The 17,908-nt window shown below is 40.1% G+C and overlaps 1 protein-coding gene across 2 annotated transcripts in view; it reads right to left on the reverse strand.

Annotated features, from left to right (window-relative positions):
• KAT7 (lysine acetyltransferase 7) overlaps positions 1-14,987 on the reverse strand; it is a 32,819-nt gene extending 17,832 nt beyond the window's left edge. The window contains exons 1-6 of one of the 2 annotated variants that reach the window (XM_012789716.2): positions 14,790-14,987; positions 12,169-12,316; positions 8,651-8,827; positions 7,272-7,511; positions 3,594-3,676; positions 36-125 (exon numbers count right to left, since the gene is read on the reverse strand). In XM_012789716.2, coding sequence (XP_012645170.1) covers positions 36-125; positions 3,594-3,676; positions 7,272-7,511; positions 8,651-8,827; positions 12,169-12,316; positions 14,790-14,804 — 753 coding nt within the window. In that variant the 5' untranslated portion in view covers positions 14,805-14,987. The remainder of the gene's footprint in view (positions 1-35; positions 126-3,593; positions 3,677-7,271; positions 7,512-8,650; positions 8,828-12,168; positions 12,317-14,789) is intronic. The other variant, XM_012789717.2, reaches the window with a different exon arrangement.
• Between the last annotated feature and the right edge of the window lie 2,921 nt (positions 14,988-17,908).

Raw genomic sequence — 17,908 nt, forward strand, 5'->3', positions numbered from 1 at the left:
ACTGTGAATGGCCAGAGCTTTAACAAGGCCCGTACCTGGTGCCTGGTTGCATGCCTGTTGTTGTCATCTTGCCTGTGGGACAGCATCCTTTCTTCTATCTGCTTATCCCGGCTCTGTGCTCTCACCTGCAACCATCAACATCATCAATAAATCCACCTGCTTCTAAGACTATGTTTACTTAAAGCACAAGAACACAATGATCATCCCTTGAATTTATGTTGTAGTTTTACTTGCAAAGGGTCTTCACACTTATTATCACAAGCTCTATAAGAAAGATAAAGCAAGCTTCACTTTCTGCCTTCTCAGCCATTAACTGACAATCAAAGTGGGATCACAGCTAAACAGTGGTAAAGCTAAGATTTTAATTCAGTCTGACGACTCTGAGCCTGTACTCTTTCCACTGTACAACGAATAAGAAACAGTGTGAGGAAGTGCAAGAATAGAGTAAGGAAGTACAAAGAAAACATCAGAAAACCTGGGGTCAAGTCTATAGAGAAACTTAACTCTATAGTTACACGATCATATCAGCTTTCAATAGTTTCTTTTTCATCATCTGGGAATTGAGAACTAATATCCAAACACCTATCCAACTTCACCATTAAAACTAAGAATGGTCAAAACAGAACTGGCATTCCCTCACAAATCTGCTCCACCTCAAATCTTCCCGATATAAAAAACCGGCAATACTGTCTAAATAGCTGATCAGGTCAAAAACCTGAATGTCATCCTTGGTTCTTCCCTTTTCTCACACTTTACATTAAACCCATCAGAAAGGCTAACGGGTTGCTCCCCTCTAAAATATATCCTGAATCTGATCCATTCTTAGCATCGCCACTGATACATACATAGTCCAGGCCACCATCTACTGCCTGAATTTCTCCAGTCTTCCAATCACCTTCCCTGTGTCAACTCTTGGTCCCACACTCCATTCGCCACATGTTAGCAAGCCATATTTCACAAAAAAGTGTTAAAGTGTTTATGAAATCATATCATGTCTCTGCTTAAAGCCCTCCAAATGCCTCCAATGACCATCAGAAGAAAACACACTTTGGTGCCAAGGCCTACACGGCCCTTCATGATCTGGATCCTGCTTCCTCATTTCCCATCATGCTGCAGCTCAGCCTACTCTTAGTCTTCATCTTCCAATCCCAAGAGCTTACTCTCATCCATGTCCCAGAGCAAATGCAAACTCCTCAGGAAGGTCTTCCTTGACCACCCTAGCAAAAGCAGTCCTATAAGTTCCACCCCCAAAACAGTCACTCTCTGTTTTTAGTCTCTTTGTTCCTCATAGTATTTATTACTACATGAAATTTTCTTTACTTATTAATTTATAAGTTTATGTTACCCCCTCCCATGAGAATGTAAGCTCCCTGAATGTATTTTATCTTATTCACTGAATCCTCAAATATCTGTAAGAGTGTTTAGCACATGTGGCCACAGAAACTTATGACTGAATAAAAATGGTAAAATCACTGAGCACAGATGTGTCCTGGGAAACTCAAGAGCAATCATGTGTATGCAGGTTCTTTAAAAACACTAGCGCTTTTAATAAATGTGAGGAATTAATCTATTTGGGATTGTAAATGTAATTAATTAAAGATATATCTTTCAGAAATTCTCCTGCACTTTCAAGCATGTGTTCCAGTAGTAAAGATGGATTATACTAAGCCTAATTCCTGTTACAGAGAAGACAGAACAAAAGAAGAAAAATTCGGGATGGAAATGTTTCTTTTTACAGAATTTTCTTCCCCAAACTGAAATTTTTCTTTTCCTAAAGTAAATTGCTTAAGGTAACATGTTCATACTGCTACAAGCCAATAATCTTAAAATTGTATCTTAGGAATATTTTTTTTAAGAGGCAAGGTCTTGCTATGTTGCCCAGGCTGACCTAGAACTCCTGGGCTCAAGTGATCTTCGCACCTCAGTCTCCTGAGTAGCTGGACTACAGGCATGCACCACCATGCCCCGCAGGGAGATTTTAATGTAAAACCATCCATAGTACCAGACTGTTATATTTAAAGACAAGTGGTAGAGGACAACGCTCAAAAAGCAGAGATAAGTTATTTTCAGAGAAAGAAGTACCTAAGGCCTTGTCAGTTTCTGATGCAGATGTGGGCAGAGCTGTTACTGTTTTGATCTGGCCTCAGACTGATGGGAAGACTTACCACTTACACAGAGCAAAAAAACTGCTTGCTTATAAAAAGATTTGGAACAAAAAAATATATAAAAGAGTAAAGCCATCGACCTAAAATCCATATGAGCATTCAAGGTATACTACTCTGCCAAAAGACTATACACAAACTTTCAGCCCTGTGGTCTAGTTGTAAATAAGAGAACAAATTCCTGAATCAAGGAGAATTAATGTTAGTGAGGGAATCTAATTTTTCTAAGAATAAAACTGGCTCAGACAGTGACCCTGGCCTCATTAACAAATTAATATAGAAGTTTGAGGTTAAAAAGAAAAAAAAAAGGAAAAAAATTAAATTTTTAAAAGAAAAAAATTAAAAAACAACAACAAACAAATTAACAACAACAAAACAACAATAATACCTTGGTCTAACCAGCTTGGATAACCTGTCCAGTTACTACCCAAGGTATCCATTTAATTAATATTTTCAACTCTTGCTTTCCCATAATTAGTTCTTTGGTTCCATCCTTCATAGCAGGTAACCCATGCAGAAACATACAAAATAAGATCTGAGCCTCCACTTGTAAATATATTATCCCCAAATCCCAAAGGTTGTTTAGGAGGTATATTTTTCAAGAATTTAAAAGCACAATTAGCCAAGAGTAAGCATAACAGAGAGTAACAAAAAGGAAAAGTATGATGTAGAAATGACAGAGAAAGAAGAAAAGAATTATGACAAAATTTTAAAAAGCAAAATGGATTCATAGATTTGTAAGACAACTTAATGCATAAATACTGACATAACATATTTATGCAAATTATTCCTTAGTGGAAGAGGTTCCTAACAGTCTTTGAAGTCAATTTTTTTTTTTTTCAGACAGTCTCTCGCTCTTGCCTGGGCTAGAGTGCAATGGTGTCATCATAGCTTCCTGCAACCTCAAATTCCTGGGCTTAAGCAATCCTCTTGCCTCAGCCTCCCAAGTACTTGGGACTATAGGCATAGGCCAGCACACCCAGCTAATTTTTTCTGTTTTTAGTAGAAACCAGGTCTTGATCTTACTCAGGCTGGTCTCGAGCTCCTGACCTCAAGCCATCCTCCTCCCTCAGCCTTCCGGAGTGCTAGATCACAGGCGTGAGCCACTGTGCCCAGCCTGAAGTCAATTTTTAATAGAAATTATCAATGCATTGATGGTTGATATTCTAAATATTTTGCAGATAATCTCCTTGTTAATTTCTTTCAAAGCACTCATTACATGTTATAATTCTTTTATGTGTCTATTTAACTAGTTTCTAAAAAAAAAAAAAAAAACCTAACCAATTGTTTTTTATGTTTCTCCCACTAAAATGTAAGAACAAGGACCTTGCCCGTGTTGTTCACCACTGTATCCCCAGTGTTTAACAAAGTGCCTGGCAAACGGTAAGCATTCAATAAGTACATGTTGAATAAAAATGAGAATACAATTACCTTGCATTCGTCAGCTGAGAGGTTATGATAGAGTGGGCATCCTGAGATGGAGAAATGTCTCTCATGTTTTCCTGTAAGATGTCCTGTTAAAGGAGGAAAAACTTAATCTCGAGAAAGAAGACAAGCACAGAAAGTGGTATTTTTCTCTACAACAAACCTGGTTTTTACCTTATCGTTTTTATCAAATATATGTCTGATCAGACTGAATCCACCAAAGGTAAGTGCTGTTAGGGTTATAGCTCACACGTATCATAAATTCTTTTCTTCCACAGGATGGATCTGGCAATCTTTGAACATACTTATATATAAACTATAGTCAATATAAACTATAGTTCCCTTGATTCCGGTATTTATCAAACCCCAAAATGCATAAAGTTGTACATTTGAAATACACATAGTTATAAGCATTAACACTTTCTTTTAGTGGAATGTATATTTATATTTATTTATTCATTTATTCATTTATTTTAGAGACAGAGTCTCATTCTGTCATCCAGGCTAAAGTGCAGTGGCAAGATCATAGCTCACTGTAACCTCGAACTTCTGAGCTCACTTAAGTACTTTTGGTGAAATTTAACTCTCCTAGGCTAAATTAATTAATCAAGTCATACATATAAGTGTACTTTTCTTTCTACTATGTAATGTTATCTAATCTGAATTTAACTCCTTTCAATAATCAAAAGAAGGCCGGGCGCTGTGGCTCACGCCTGTAATCCTAGCTCTTGGGAGGCCGAGGCGGGCGGATTGCTCAAGGTCAGGAGTTCAAAACCAGCCTGAGCGAGACCCCGTCTCTACTATAAATAGAAACAAATTAATTGGCCAACTGATATATATATATAAAATTAGCCGGGCATGGTGGCACATGCCTGTAGTCCCAGCTACCCGGGAGGCTGAGGCAGAAGGATCACTCGAGCTCAGGAGTTTGAGGTTGCTGTGAGCTAGGCTGACGCCACGGCACTCACTCTAGCCGGGGCAACAAAGCGAGACTATGTCTCAAAAAAAAAAAAAAAAAAAATCAAAAGAAACTTATAAAAAATGGAGAAAGAAATGGCCCTTTCCATTACACAAGTGAACATATTTTGATAATTTTGAAACAGATTAAATGTTTACTTTTGGGGAGAGAGGACTAGTTTTGTTTAAAGATTTAGGCTTCTTCTAAAATCAAACTTTTAAACAGGCAGTTAACACAAGGTCATAAGAGGGTTAACCATCAAGAATAACAATACAAGGCCAGTGTGGTGGCTCATGCCTGTAATCCTAGCACTCTGGGAGGCTGAGGCAGGAGGACTGCTCGAGGTCAGGAGTTCGAACCAGCCTGAGCAAGAGCAAGACCCTGTCTCTACTAAAAATAGGAAGAAATTAATTGGCCAACTAATATATAGAAAAAATTAGCCAGGCATGGTGGCACATGCCTGTAGTCCCAGCTACTCGGGAGGCTGAGGCAGAAGGATTGCTTGAGCCCAGGAGTTTGAGGTTGCTGTGAGCTAGGCTGATGCCACAGCACTCACTCTAGCCTGGGCAACAAAGCCAGACTCTGTCTTAAAAAAAAAAAAAAAAAAAAGAATATTTTGGAAACTCAGATTAACACTTTTCAAGCTTCTAATACATCAAAATGAAAGTCAAAGTAAACTTTCCTCTGATGCTACATATTTATATTTACCCCATGGTCAACTCCACATTAAGGAGCTAAGTCCTGGGCATAATTAATACAATCAGGCCCCCATTCTGACCTTATCTTCTCCTCTCTATTCCAGTCACTGCCCCAGGCATATTGGCTCCTCAGTGTTCCTCAAACTGGTTAAGCATTCTCCTGCCCCAGAGCCTTTGCACTTGCTGTTCCCTCTAGCCATAATGCTTACTCTCAAACACTCAAATGGCAAGTCTCTGCTCAAATGTCACTATATCAGAGTAGTTTTCCCTAGCCAACTACATAGATGTTACCTGTACAACCACATATATGTGTATACAACCAACTACATATGTATGTACGTGTATACACACACATAATCTCCTACTGTTCAGCACTCCTTGCTTTATTTTCCTTCATAGCACTTATCTCCAGTTGATGTATTATGTATCTACCTGGCATTTGCCTTCTTCAGCTAGACTATAAGCTCCACGAGGGCAGGGACTTTGATATGTTCATAGCTACATCCCCAGAACTTAAAACAGTGTCCAGGCCAAGCACAGTGGCTCATGCCTGTAATAGCACGCTCCGAGGCTGACGCGGGAGGACTACCTGACATCAAGTGCTCGAGACCACCCCAAGCAAGAGCGAGATCCCATTGCTACCAAAAATAGAAAAAAATTAGCTGGGTGTGATGGCGCACACCTATAGTCCCAACTACTTGGGAGGGGCTGAGGCAGGAGGATCACTTGAGACCAGCTTGCAGTGAGCTACGATAACACCACCGCACTCTACTCAGGGTGACAAAGTGAGACTGCTTCAAAAAAAAAACAAAAACAAAAACCAGTGTCCAGCACATGGCAAATATTCAATGAATATTTGCTGAATGATTAAACATAGCACATAAAAGTTAACAATTTAGCAATGCATGGTTTGTGACTAGCAGAAGCTGAGGAAAGTACCTGTCCTTGCTGTGTGGGAAGTAGATCCGCTCAACCTCTTAAAGCATATTAGCCATCATCTCTTATACTAGTGTAAAACATTGTCTACTCTTAGTTTTTCATTATTTATCCCAATGAAATTGATGCAGGCCTGAAATAATTATCTTCTTTGAGTGATGACTAGTACGGAGTTCAGGAGTTTGCTCTACTTATGTACTTTGATGGACTGAAATTATCTGATAAACTGCTGCTAAAACTAAGAAAGGATCCAAATTAACAACATACTACAGAAAATGTACTACTGGCCTGCAGAGCAGCAACTTACTCTGTTCTACCTTTTTCTGAACTTGATGGCCACATGCAAAGGCTGAATTTGAGATGCAGACCCAGCAATGAAAGGTCCCTTATCTTCCAATCAGCACCTTCTGACTGTAGACAAATGTTTAAGCCCAACATTTGTACCTCAGCTCACCAAAGGAGCACAAATAAGGTTCCACTCATTACAAGAATCCTACAGTAATTCTGTAAGGGGTAAAAGTCATAAGAAAACAATGAGATATTTATTTATCTCAGAAGAAATATTTTATCTTGTTTATAACAGGTACACAAAGCCACAAGACTAAAACTACTGAAGTTTCAGAAGGCCAGGGTCTCATGTGTACTTTATTAGTTTCACAGCCTCTTGGTAAGAAATCTGTTTTCTCATTTCCTTAACAGCAATGGCCATGCAACCACTATTCTGCATTAGCTTACCCTCCACTGGTCCTCACTGAGCAAGAACTATGTGCCATACAATGACATTTGGAGATAATGGTCGTCTTTTTTGTTTTTGCTACAAAAAGGAGAGAATTTTTGACCGGGAAAAGCTCTCGATAAACTAAATGGTTCATCATAGTTAATCTCCTTGCAACCAGATCTATTAATATTACTATGGATGATAAACCAAAAATAGAAATGCTTTTAATCAAGCAGGCACCTCATTGTTACTGAGCACATGACAAACTTAAGAGACCAGATCATGAAAGAACATAAAACATTTTGGGATGATCCTATTTCCAGAGGGAGAGAGAACCACAGAACAAAGGGAGTCATGAAGCTGGGCACACTAACCTAGAGAGTTACAGCCTGGTGTAGGACACTTCATATTGAAATTGTAGCTTTCATGGAAGCGACGGCGCTTAGGGCGATGAGAAAGATCGCTGCCTGAGTCCTTGAGGGACATGTCCTTGGCAATGCTCTCATCATGAGATACGTTGGGGCTGGAGATGTCTATGTCAGACTCAGATGAAGGTGCATTTCCAGTTGGAGTTCGAGGTGGTGACTCATCATGATCAGCTGTGTTTTTAGTTTCTAAAGCAAAAGCAATTGGTAGAACTTATGAATGGGGGTCATTTACATAAAAGTTACTATTCAAAAGTTTATGGGCTTTCCAGATCCTCTATGATTTAACCAGTAACTTTTAGCTATTTATCTACTATAACGCTAAATGGAAATAAAAAAAATGGAGACCCTAAAACCATTCCTTTCATGTAACTTGAAATTCTGATTAAAATTAAATTTGGGGTTTACCTAATATATAGCACTTATTTCACCTGAGCTCATCACAGGTAATCAAAACTGATGGAAATAAATTCTAATATCATTACCATTCCACTTCCCTTCCAGGAGATACAGGACAGAAGATAAATGAAAATGTTTATATTTCTGATGACACTGAAGAGGCTTGGTGTGAGAAAGTGATTGGACTTAGACTCTTGAGTTAGCTTGTTGGTAGTCTAACAATCCAATCTTGAAATTCCAGACTCTAAATCAGGGGTTGCCAACCAAATGCCTACAGGGGCTAGGCAAGGCCAAATAGGCAGCTCATTGTCCATCTAAAGGGGACAACTACTATTCAGCTCTAGCCAATTATTACTATGGGTGAATGGCCACCCAATGTTCCCAGATCTTTCCATTGTTTAAAATAAACTATTAATCCTGGTTTTTATACGAAATCTCTGTATTTTCAAATATTGGCAACAAATTGAAAAAATTTTAAACACTGTGCAAGCAAACCAACCAACCATGGGGACAGCCTAGAAGCAGCTCAGCAGTCTGTAACCTCTGCTCTAAGGCCCCTGATTTGAGCTGGTAAATCACAATCTCAAAAGTTTAACATGCCCCATCACTGAAGGTCACTCCCACTCAGAAATCCAGAGATAAATGGACTAATAAGCATTGCCACAAGAAAATCTAGTTCAAGCTATCTGTGGTTGAGAAGGTCCCAGTCTCTATTTCCTCTTATAGGTCCTATTATATGCCAACTACTTAGGACCTCAAGAATACTCTAGCACCAAACTGTCCTCAGCAAGACATAAGAAAGGAACTAGGCAAACAGCATACATCTAGCCTAAGTATTAGGTTTCTATCTGCAGTGGCCTCAAGTCTTCCTTAAAAAGAAATTAACCAGATCCTCTGTAATGGGTCCAAGACATACTATATCCACTCACCTCTATCTGAAAAGTCAACCACTTGCTCAGTTTCCGAGCCAGATGAACGAGTCTGCCGAAGGGGGTATTTTTTCGGTGTCACTGGGGTAGGTTGCTGCTGACTACGGGTCACTCTTCTGGTAGAATAAGCAGGCTCCTCAGTGCCAAAAGATTGCAAATTTCGAACAGGGCTAGAATCTGATTCCAATTTTAAAAAATAATAAAGAAAAAAAGAAGGAAATGTTTTATGTCTCATCCATATAATTTATTAGAATGTAGCTCTTCCTCCTTTCACAAATCCAACAAATCCTTAAAATATCTATTTTACTGAACAGAATATAAGCAAAAGAGCCTAGCTCAGGTATAGAGATGCAACATAGTATAGTACTAATAGCTTAGGTTCTGGAGTCAAGACTGAACTTGATTTGATTCCACTCCACCATACCAAATAGTTGTGGCATCTTGGGCAAGTTATTTTCTCCAAGTCTGTTTTCTGACCTATAAAAAAGGAAAAATACTAGTAGCACATTCCTCATAAGTTTGTGGTGAGTAATAGGTATGCATGTAAAGCACTTACCATGACCCCTAGCACATAGCACTTTATAAATACTAGCTATATCCTCTCTCTTTCTTCCCTTACTCTAACCTACCATAAAACAGATATTCTACTACTAAATGTACAGAGTGTCCCAAAAGTCTCCATAAAAAGGAAAAATTTTGTAATGAATATTTTGTAAATAAAGGTACATTTACCCATTTTCCCTACGTATGGCACCTTTGGGCACACCCTGTATAGCATTATACAACTATTTCGTTTCTTAAGGGGCCTATTTTTTTCTTTCCAATTACCCTCTCTGATACTCTAAAGCAAAATCATAATAGATTCATAAAGGCAAAGACAGAATACAGCTTTTTTTTAAGTTCTTCAGATGGCAAAACCTACTCTGAGGCACTCAGCAGCCCTTTCCTATCTCCAACCTGATGATACTTAAAGGAAATAAAAGAAATTCAAAGCTTAAAGCATATTTTTGGATATATACACTTTAGTTTTAACTGACACATAACTACATATTTATGCGGTACAGAGTGATGTTCTCATACATGTATATATTGTGTAATTATTAAATCAAGGTAATTACAGTATCCATCAACTCAAACACTTGTCATTTCTTTGTGGTGAAAACATTCAAAATCCTCTCTGAAGTATTTTGTAAACAACAAAAAATCCTAAGATAACATGTAAATCTTACAGGTTCTCCAAAGAAGAAAACTGAAATTCTTAAACTTTTAGGTGAGAAAAGTTAGCACACAGCAAGATTCATAATTTGTACACCTCCAGAGGGGCAGTCTATGCTGTCTACATTTCGCTCTACAGAGGGCTACCTTACATAGATGATACTGTGAATGGTGCCCCCAGGGGTTGTGCAACTCTGTGGCTATAAAGTATAATAAATGGAAAGAGCCCCAGAGCTCATGCATCTCCTACCTATTTTGAATATTTACAACTTTCGGATGTCCAGAGTATGGCCAGTTATGCTTTCTAAGCACATTATGCCCCTTCCTTTATGTATGCTGTTCCCTCTATCTAAAATAAAATGTTCTCATCTTATAACTTGCAAATTACTATTAGATTCTTTAAGACTTCATTCTGGGAGAGTTGCCCTAAGTTGGCTGCCCCACCTTTGGGCTTCCACAGTACTCTATGCAAGCTTCTCCCACAGTCCTTGCCACACTGTATTTCCATTACCAATTTACATAACTATATCTCACATTAAACTGTAAGATTCTTGAAGGCAGGAACTATGATTTTTCTATCATGGTTCCCAGGACATAGCATTTTTTTTTTTTTTTTTTTTTTTTTTTTTTTTTGAGACAGAGTCTCGCTTTGTTGCCCAGGCTAGAGTGAGTGCCATGGCGTCAGCCTAGCTCACAGCAACCTCAAACTCCTGGGCTCGAGTGATCCTTCTGCCTCAGCCTCCCGGGTAGCTGGGACTACAGGCATGCGCCACCATGCCCGGCTAATTTTTTATATATATATCAGTTGGCCAATTAATTTCTTTCTATTTATAGTAGAGACGGGGTCTCGCTCTTGCTCAGGCTGGTTTTGAACTCCTGACCTTGAGCAATCCGCCCGCCTCGGCCTCCCAAGAGCTAGGATTACAGGCGTGAGCCACAGCGCCCGGCCATTTTTTTTTTTTTTTTTTTTTTTTAATAACAGTAGCCATTTATCAATAATCCCATTGTGGTAAAAACATGAAGACTGAAACAATAGCTATACTTTGGCTGAAATCTTAAATTCAAAAATAAAGTTAGGAACAGTTGTTAAGGAGAATATTCTCTTGCTTGAAAACTGACATTTTTCTCCCATTCTGCAACATGCTCTTATAGCAGTCACCAAATCAACACTATTTAAGTGCCAAAACATAAAATTTTTCCCCTCAATCTATTATCACCTATTGATCATCAGCTTTGTTTATTAAATGTAATCTCCTTTCCTCTCCAGGGAATCCCAGAGCAGAGCCAGGAGAGATCAAGGATACCCTCCTCCAAAGCTAAGCCCAGATGGCTAAATGCACTTGAGAAGCTTCAAACTACCCTCCAAACCCCAGAATCTCAATTTTTTACTAGCAAAGCAAAATTCTGGGTATCTACACATTGATATTTGGATACAACTATTTATATCTATCACACGTGTATTGGATTATATTCCAGAATTAAACATGGTTTTAGAAGTACTGAGTCTCCTCCAATAACAAGTTCTAGAGACTACAGGTACTCCTTGACTTACATGGGATTATGTCTTGATATATCCACTGTAAGTTGAAAATATCATATGTTGAAAATGCATTTAATACACCTAACCGACTGAACATCATAGCTTAGCCTAGCCTACCTTAAACATGTTCACAACACTTGCGTTAGAGTACAGCTGGGCAAAATTATCTAACACAGAGCCTATTTTGTAATAAAGTGTTGGCTTCCCCCATGTAATTTATTAAACACAGTACACTGTAGAATATTGGTTGTTTAACCTCACGATCATGTGGCTGGCTGAAATGTGGCTCATTGCTGCTGGTCAGCAACACAAGAGAATATTGTGCGGCTTATCACCAGCCCAGGAAAAGACCAAAATTCAAAGTATAGTTTCTACTGAATGCATACTGCTTTAGCACTATGGTAAAGTTGTTAAGTTGAACAATCCTAAGTCAGCTCCTGTCTGTACTTCAAGCCCCTAAGCCTAAACCATTCTAACAGAAAGTGAAGAGATTATCCCATTTTACTGATGGGAACACAGTGAGCTGAAAGATAAAAAAATCAAATGACTCAAGACATACATGTGTCTCACATCCATTATAGCAGCCATAGTTCCTTTAGGCCTAAGCACTATTAAACATCTAATACTTCTGCATTGCTCTGCATTTTACCAGCCATCAGGTGTACTACATCAAGCCAAGGCACCAGTTTCCACATTAACCAGCACAACATGATCTCTAGTCAGTCAGCTGTGAGCAGTGGTCAGGAAGAATGAAGACTTTTACCTTGAGAACTCTGGCTTAGCCTGGCTGAGGAGCGGGTGACTCGAGCAGATCTTCGGGATGTGCCATCGCTCTCTGAACTGTCTGTGTGCTCGAGATCTGTAGAGAAATCGGAATCTTCGGTTCCATCTGAACTACTGCCTGCATTCCTCTGTAATACCATAGATCCAGACATTAGCATGGAAGGGCATGTACTCTGTGGGTTTGCATTAACACACTGGAAACAAAATAAACTGTGATGATGGGACCACCAAGTTCAAACCTAAGAAAGGATTCCACAAGAATTCCCCCCCCCCCAGAGCCAACTTCCCTTTATTTAGGACACTTAAATGGAACAACCTACAAATAAGGCAACTTTGTTAAATAAATGAAGAAAATTCTTACTGTATTATGTGAACCAAGTTCACTTATGGATTATTACCACAAACTGGAAATAAAAGTACCCAACTAAAAATTATCTGGGTGACATAATTATGCCAAAAAATTAATAAATAAATAAAAGCCCAAGATAGCAAGAAAAATGTTAGTGATAGGCCCCATTTAACTTTAGGGAAGCTTTTGTTTAAATTTCCATGAGTAGCTATCACATCTTTAAAAAACATGCACTATTTCAAAATATCATGGTCCACAACTCCGATCCCAAAAGAATGTAAGCAGAAAAAGATAAAAATCTTTTTCTTATACCATCTATCTGAAGTTTCTCCACATGAATGCCCAAAGTGCTAAAAAAGGAAGCCTGCACATCAAGACTGATGGGTATCTAAAAACAATTTCCTTCAAAATCACCTTTTAAATTAATAATTTATTATTTATCAATTATTAGCCTCCTGAGGAATGATTAGTCATAAAGGGACTCTTATCAATTGAGCCTTAACACTATACCCTTTACTAGGCCAGAAAGGGAAGAGTATTTGCTAAACAATACAAAGCTTCAAACTACCGATCCTTTATTAAAAACCCTAGGGCCAGTCATGTTTGGAATTCATAATTTTTTCAGATTTTTAGTAAGGGAATACTTTGCATATATCCTGCAAATAACAACCCATAATCAAGCACAGTGATATTTCTACAGGAAGATATAATGAGACATACAAAAACCGTAAGTAGGACATTTAAAAACAGGTTTGCCACCAAACAAGTTACTAAAAAACACATTTTTGATAACTCTTTGAATTTGGGAAATGGAGAAAGGGGACGGCGGACCTATTCGAGGTACCAATATTATTTTTGCATTTTCTGATCTTAACATAAATACTAACTACCAACTTATGTCATTTTAGGAGACATTAAAAAGCATACATTTTTAACTTGGAAAGCCTCTGTGAATAGAAAAGTTTCTACAGAAATAATCAAGAATACCACCACACAGATTTCCAAATATCTCAAAGGTAACCTGCCCAAAAATGAGCAGAGGCCCGAGTCACAGAAAATCGCCAGGATGAAGGGGGAATCTTAAAGATCACCACTACAGTCCAATTACCCAGATATTTGAATCCTTGACCTGTGACCATCCCTTTCTGGCTTGAATCTGGGACTCAGCTCTTCTCTTCCTCAATCTACCTCCTATATTACTCCAAAGCAGATTTAATTGCTCTCTCATCTCCCTCCTATAACACTTCGTATATGCCTCTGAGTAAAGAATTTACTAAATCCTTCTACAGTTGTTTATACGTGTTTTCCCCTATCAGACTGTGAAACCCTTAAGCCAGGGATCATGTCTAATTACTGGATCCCCAGCAATCACCACGTACCAAGTAGTCAAAAAGCATCTGTTTAATTGATTTAGATTTGTTCCGGAGTTCTGGCTCTGCCATGGCCTAATAGAGTGGCTTGGGGCCACTAATGAGTCCTTCATTTGCATAGTTGTAAAAAATAGAGACGGAGGCATTCCTAAGTGATCTCATAAATCCCCTAATTCTGGAAAGTTTTTGATTTCTACGAACTGCATTTTCTAAGTGCTGCTAAACTAAGCAAATAAGGCAAAGATTACGGCTTGGATGCAAAAGGCCTGAGTGGGATCCCTCGGGAGTGGGCGCTGGCTTTCCAGCCCCCCCCCCATCCCAGTCTTCCCTTCTGCTTTGTTGGGTCCCCCACCTGGAAAGGAAGGGGGTCTCCAAAATTCCACCTATGCACCTATCAGCATCCCCGCCCGGAAAGGCGGGGATTAGTGCCGTCCAATCGAGGTCCAGCTAAACCGCGCCCCTGTGGGACAGACTGCCTAGCCCGGCCAATCAAGAGAGGAGGGATCGTTCTCTCCAGCCAGTTGCAGAGTGCTAGGGCCAGGCCCAGACACCGCCCCCACACGCGGGGAGGTGACCGTTGAGCCTAAATAGGCGGTGTCACCAGCCAATCAATACGCTTCTAGACGCTTCAGCGACCAATTAGCAGTTAGAACGCCTCCGATCCAGGCAAGCAGAGGGCGGGAATAGTTGCGAGCATAGGCCGCGGCCAGGGTCGGGCCCACATTTTTCTGTTGGGTATGTATATAGAACAGAGGGTGGCTAAGCTAGGTTCGGGGGAGCGGGAAGTTGGAACCCAACCGCTGTGAGGCGTGGCCAACTGCGTCACGCTGCCCAATCGACTGTCCTTAGAAACCCCGCCATCCCTCCTTTCCCGTTTCTCACCTTCCTTCGCGGCATTGCCGGCGGCTGCGGCCCGACGGTTCCGATTCGGGCAGCGGCGGCAGCAGCTGCAGGAACGGTGGCTCCGGCGGGCTCCGTGGCGGCCTCTGTAGCAGTCCCAATCCCGCGGACGATCCCAAGTGCCTCCTGCCTCACAGCGTCTAGAGCGTTCTGCGCAGGCGCCGCGGGCTGAGGCGCTTTTTCCTTCACTTCCGGCTGGGTCTCGCGTCACATGACGTTACGGGCCGGAGAGGGTGCTGGGAGAGGTTCGCTCCTTTTGGTGAAGTGAGTGGGCACCATTTTGGAGTTGGGCAGAAAAATGACTCCAATAGTGGGAACCGGGGCCTGCCATTTTTAGTTAGGTGAGTGACACCCTTGGTGAGCGTGGGTAGCCATTCTTGTTTGGGGCAGAAGTAAACGCTTCTCTTCTTTATCTTGGGCAAAATTTCCCTTCCTGGTCGTTTCCTGGAGTGGATGAAGGAAATCCCCAGAATCCATCAGGTTGCTGAAATTTAACCCCTCCGTTGCCTTATTGACTGAAAGACGTTTCCGTTTATCATGTAAGCTTAAGGTTGGGAAGGGATATTTTGCACAAGAAACTTTTTTAAGAGCCATCTTTTGTCTCAAAGGAGTGGGAATGGGAGCTTGAAAAAGGAACGAAAGGGTAGTGTCCGTCCCCAGGAAGTTTCCTATTAGAGGAGACGTTGTCCTTGCCTTTAGCGAACAGCAAGTAAGTCAGTCGTTCAGGTCGCGGGAGGAGGGAAAATCATTTTCCAGAAGCTGTAGCTCCAAAGAATTCCCAATTTAGCTCTGTGGTGAGCGCCCACTTCCTTTCCCCACTGTGTTTGGGTTTGAGATCGCTGGGTGGCCGGGGGGAGGGGTGAAAAATGTGACTTTGGATGTGGGGATGCTGTTCCAGAGAACCCCATTTAGCCCACATGACCTCCAGATGTATGAGTCAAGAGTTAGGGGAGAGAGGAAAAGAAAGGAATATTTTTAATGAAGCTGGTGCCCATAAAAGAATGAATATTTAAATAATAATGCGAAAGCCTAGGAAGGATAAGTTGGTGCAAGATTCATAAATAAAGGCTGGAAAATGGAGACCAGGGCGTTGAGAATTTAACCCCCCTGGAGGAAAAGTCTTGAGAGGACCAAGTATTGGTCTAGAGCCTGGGTGGAATCCAGGATAGCTCAGTCATTAAGTTGGGATCCTGGACCCCAGTTTCAACCTGTGGCCCATTAAGATGGAGATTTCCCCCAAGGAGCAAGGCTAACGAGCAAAGCAGCAGAAGGTAAACATCTGATTGATGTGCTAAACAGAACTGGGAAGAGTTAAAGTTCCCAGCACTCTCCTTGGGGATATCCTGGGCCAGTGTTGATACAGACAGCTTTTAGTATTAATATTTAGCTTTTAGTGCTTAATATAAACAGCTCTGATAACCTATTAATACTTAGGTTGGACTGCACATAAGAACCTATATGACAGTGGCTCACATTTTTTCTTTATTTGTATCCCCTCAGCACTTAAGCATTTAATTTCACACTATTACTCTGTTATTTTGCACTTACTGGTATGTTCCTGAGGTCACTCTTGTTATGTTCTGCATCCCTGACTGGTGGTAAGGATCTCATATTATTGAGAGCACATCTCAGTTCTTTCATACCATCCTTTCTAATAGTGCCTAGACCTTGTTCTACCCACAGTAAATGGCTTGCTAGTCAGTAAGAATATCATTAACATTTTGTAGTCTCTGAATGTACAACACTCAGATATGGTAAACTATCCCTCCCTGGAAATTAGTATTTTAGTATAAGGTCTCATCCTGACCTAACCATCCATCATGCAAATACCAGCATTACAAATGTTCAACATTAGTTAATCTCTTACACTGGATTCTCTAACACCACAGCTGACATTAAAGAGTTTACAATTTTGTTTAGATGTGGTTCTTGTCCTTGAAAAGTGTACACTCTGGCAGAAAGATGAGAAAACTAACACCAGTAGGATAGAAATATGATCATGTTTACAGTTCTTAAGATGGGAGTAGACCAGCTAGGTATATTTAGAATGGGGAAGGAGGGAATCTTTTTGTTTTGTTTTTTTTCCCCAAAGACAGGATCTAGCCTACTATTTTGGTCAGGCTGGTCTGTAACTCCTGGGTTCAAACAATCCTTCCACCTCAGCCTGGAGTAGTTGGGACTACAGGTGTGCCACCATGCCCAGCTGGGAAGGGGGATCTTAAAAGCTTTTCCCTTTTTCATTTCTTTTTTAAACCAAATAAAATATTTTCTTTGAGGAACATTTTTATCACAACCCAGTTAGTTCTCCAAGCAGGAACTGATGTTGGTTTCAAAGCCTTTAACTGGTTGCCCCTCTGCCGATCCAATTCACATGAGCACTCTCCACAGTTCTCCCTGCCTTGACACTTTCTCATAGGCTTTCCTTCCTGTCTGGATGCATCTCCCAACCCTCTCTAAAATTTTCTTTCTTTAGAAAATCTTTCCTGTTTTATTCTTTGTAAGGTAATAGGGCATAGTAATACATTATCTTGCACTTGCTTATTTATACTTTATATTTATTACTTATTTATACTCTTCCTTATACAATTTGTTAGATGTTATGTTCTCCAGTCCTCTTCCCAACAGATGATAGGAACATAAATCATATTGGTTTTATTCATCAGCGCTACTAGTGTCCAATATGAGGCTTTGATGTCAGATCTGTATTTGAATCTCAGATCTGTCGCTTTCTACCTGCATTGCTCTTGGACAAGTTTTTAAATTTACCTAGGCCTTTGTTTTTCTCATCTGTGAAGTGGGACATTAATGGCTACCTCACAAGGTTGTTGTAAGGAACAAAGGAGATGAATGTTATAAAGCACTTCATCAGAGCTCGCAAACTTAAGTAAAAAAAAAAAAAGCACTTCAAATAATTCCTGATATGGAGTAATTGCTCAATGAATGGCTGCTGTTATTTATATTTCTAGTCACCCTAGTCATGGCTACAGCACCTAATTTTGTGAATATATCTTTACATGGTCTCAAGTTTGTTTGCTTTTGTCTGTTCAACCTCACTTTAACTGAAATGATACAGAGTGACTATCCAGGCATTACATACCAGG

Source organism: Microcebus murinus, chromosome 18 (assembly GCF_040939455.1).
Source record: "Microcebus murinus isolate Inina chromosome 18, M.murinus_Inina_mat1.0, whole genome shotgun sequence".
Classification (NCBI taxonomy): Eukaryota; Metazoa; Chordata; class Mammalia; order Primates; family Cheirogaleidae; genus Microcebus; species Microcebus murinus.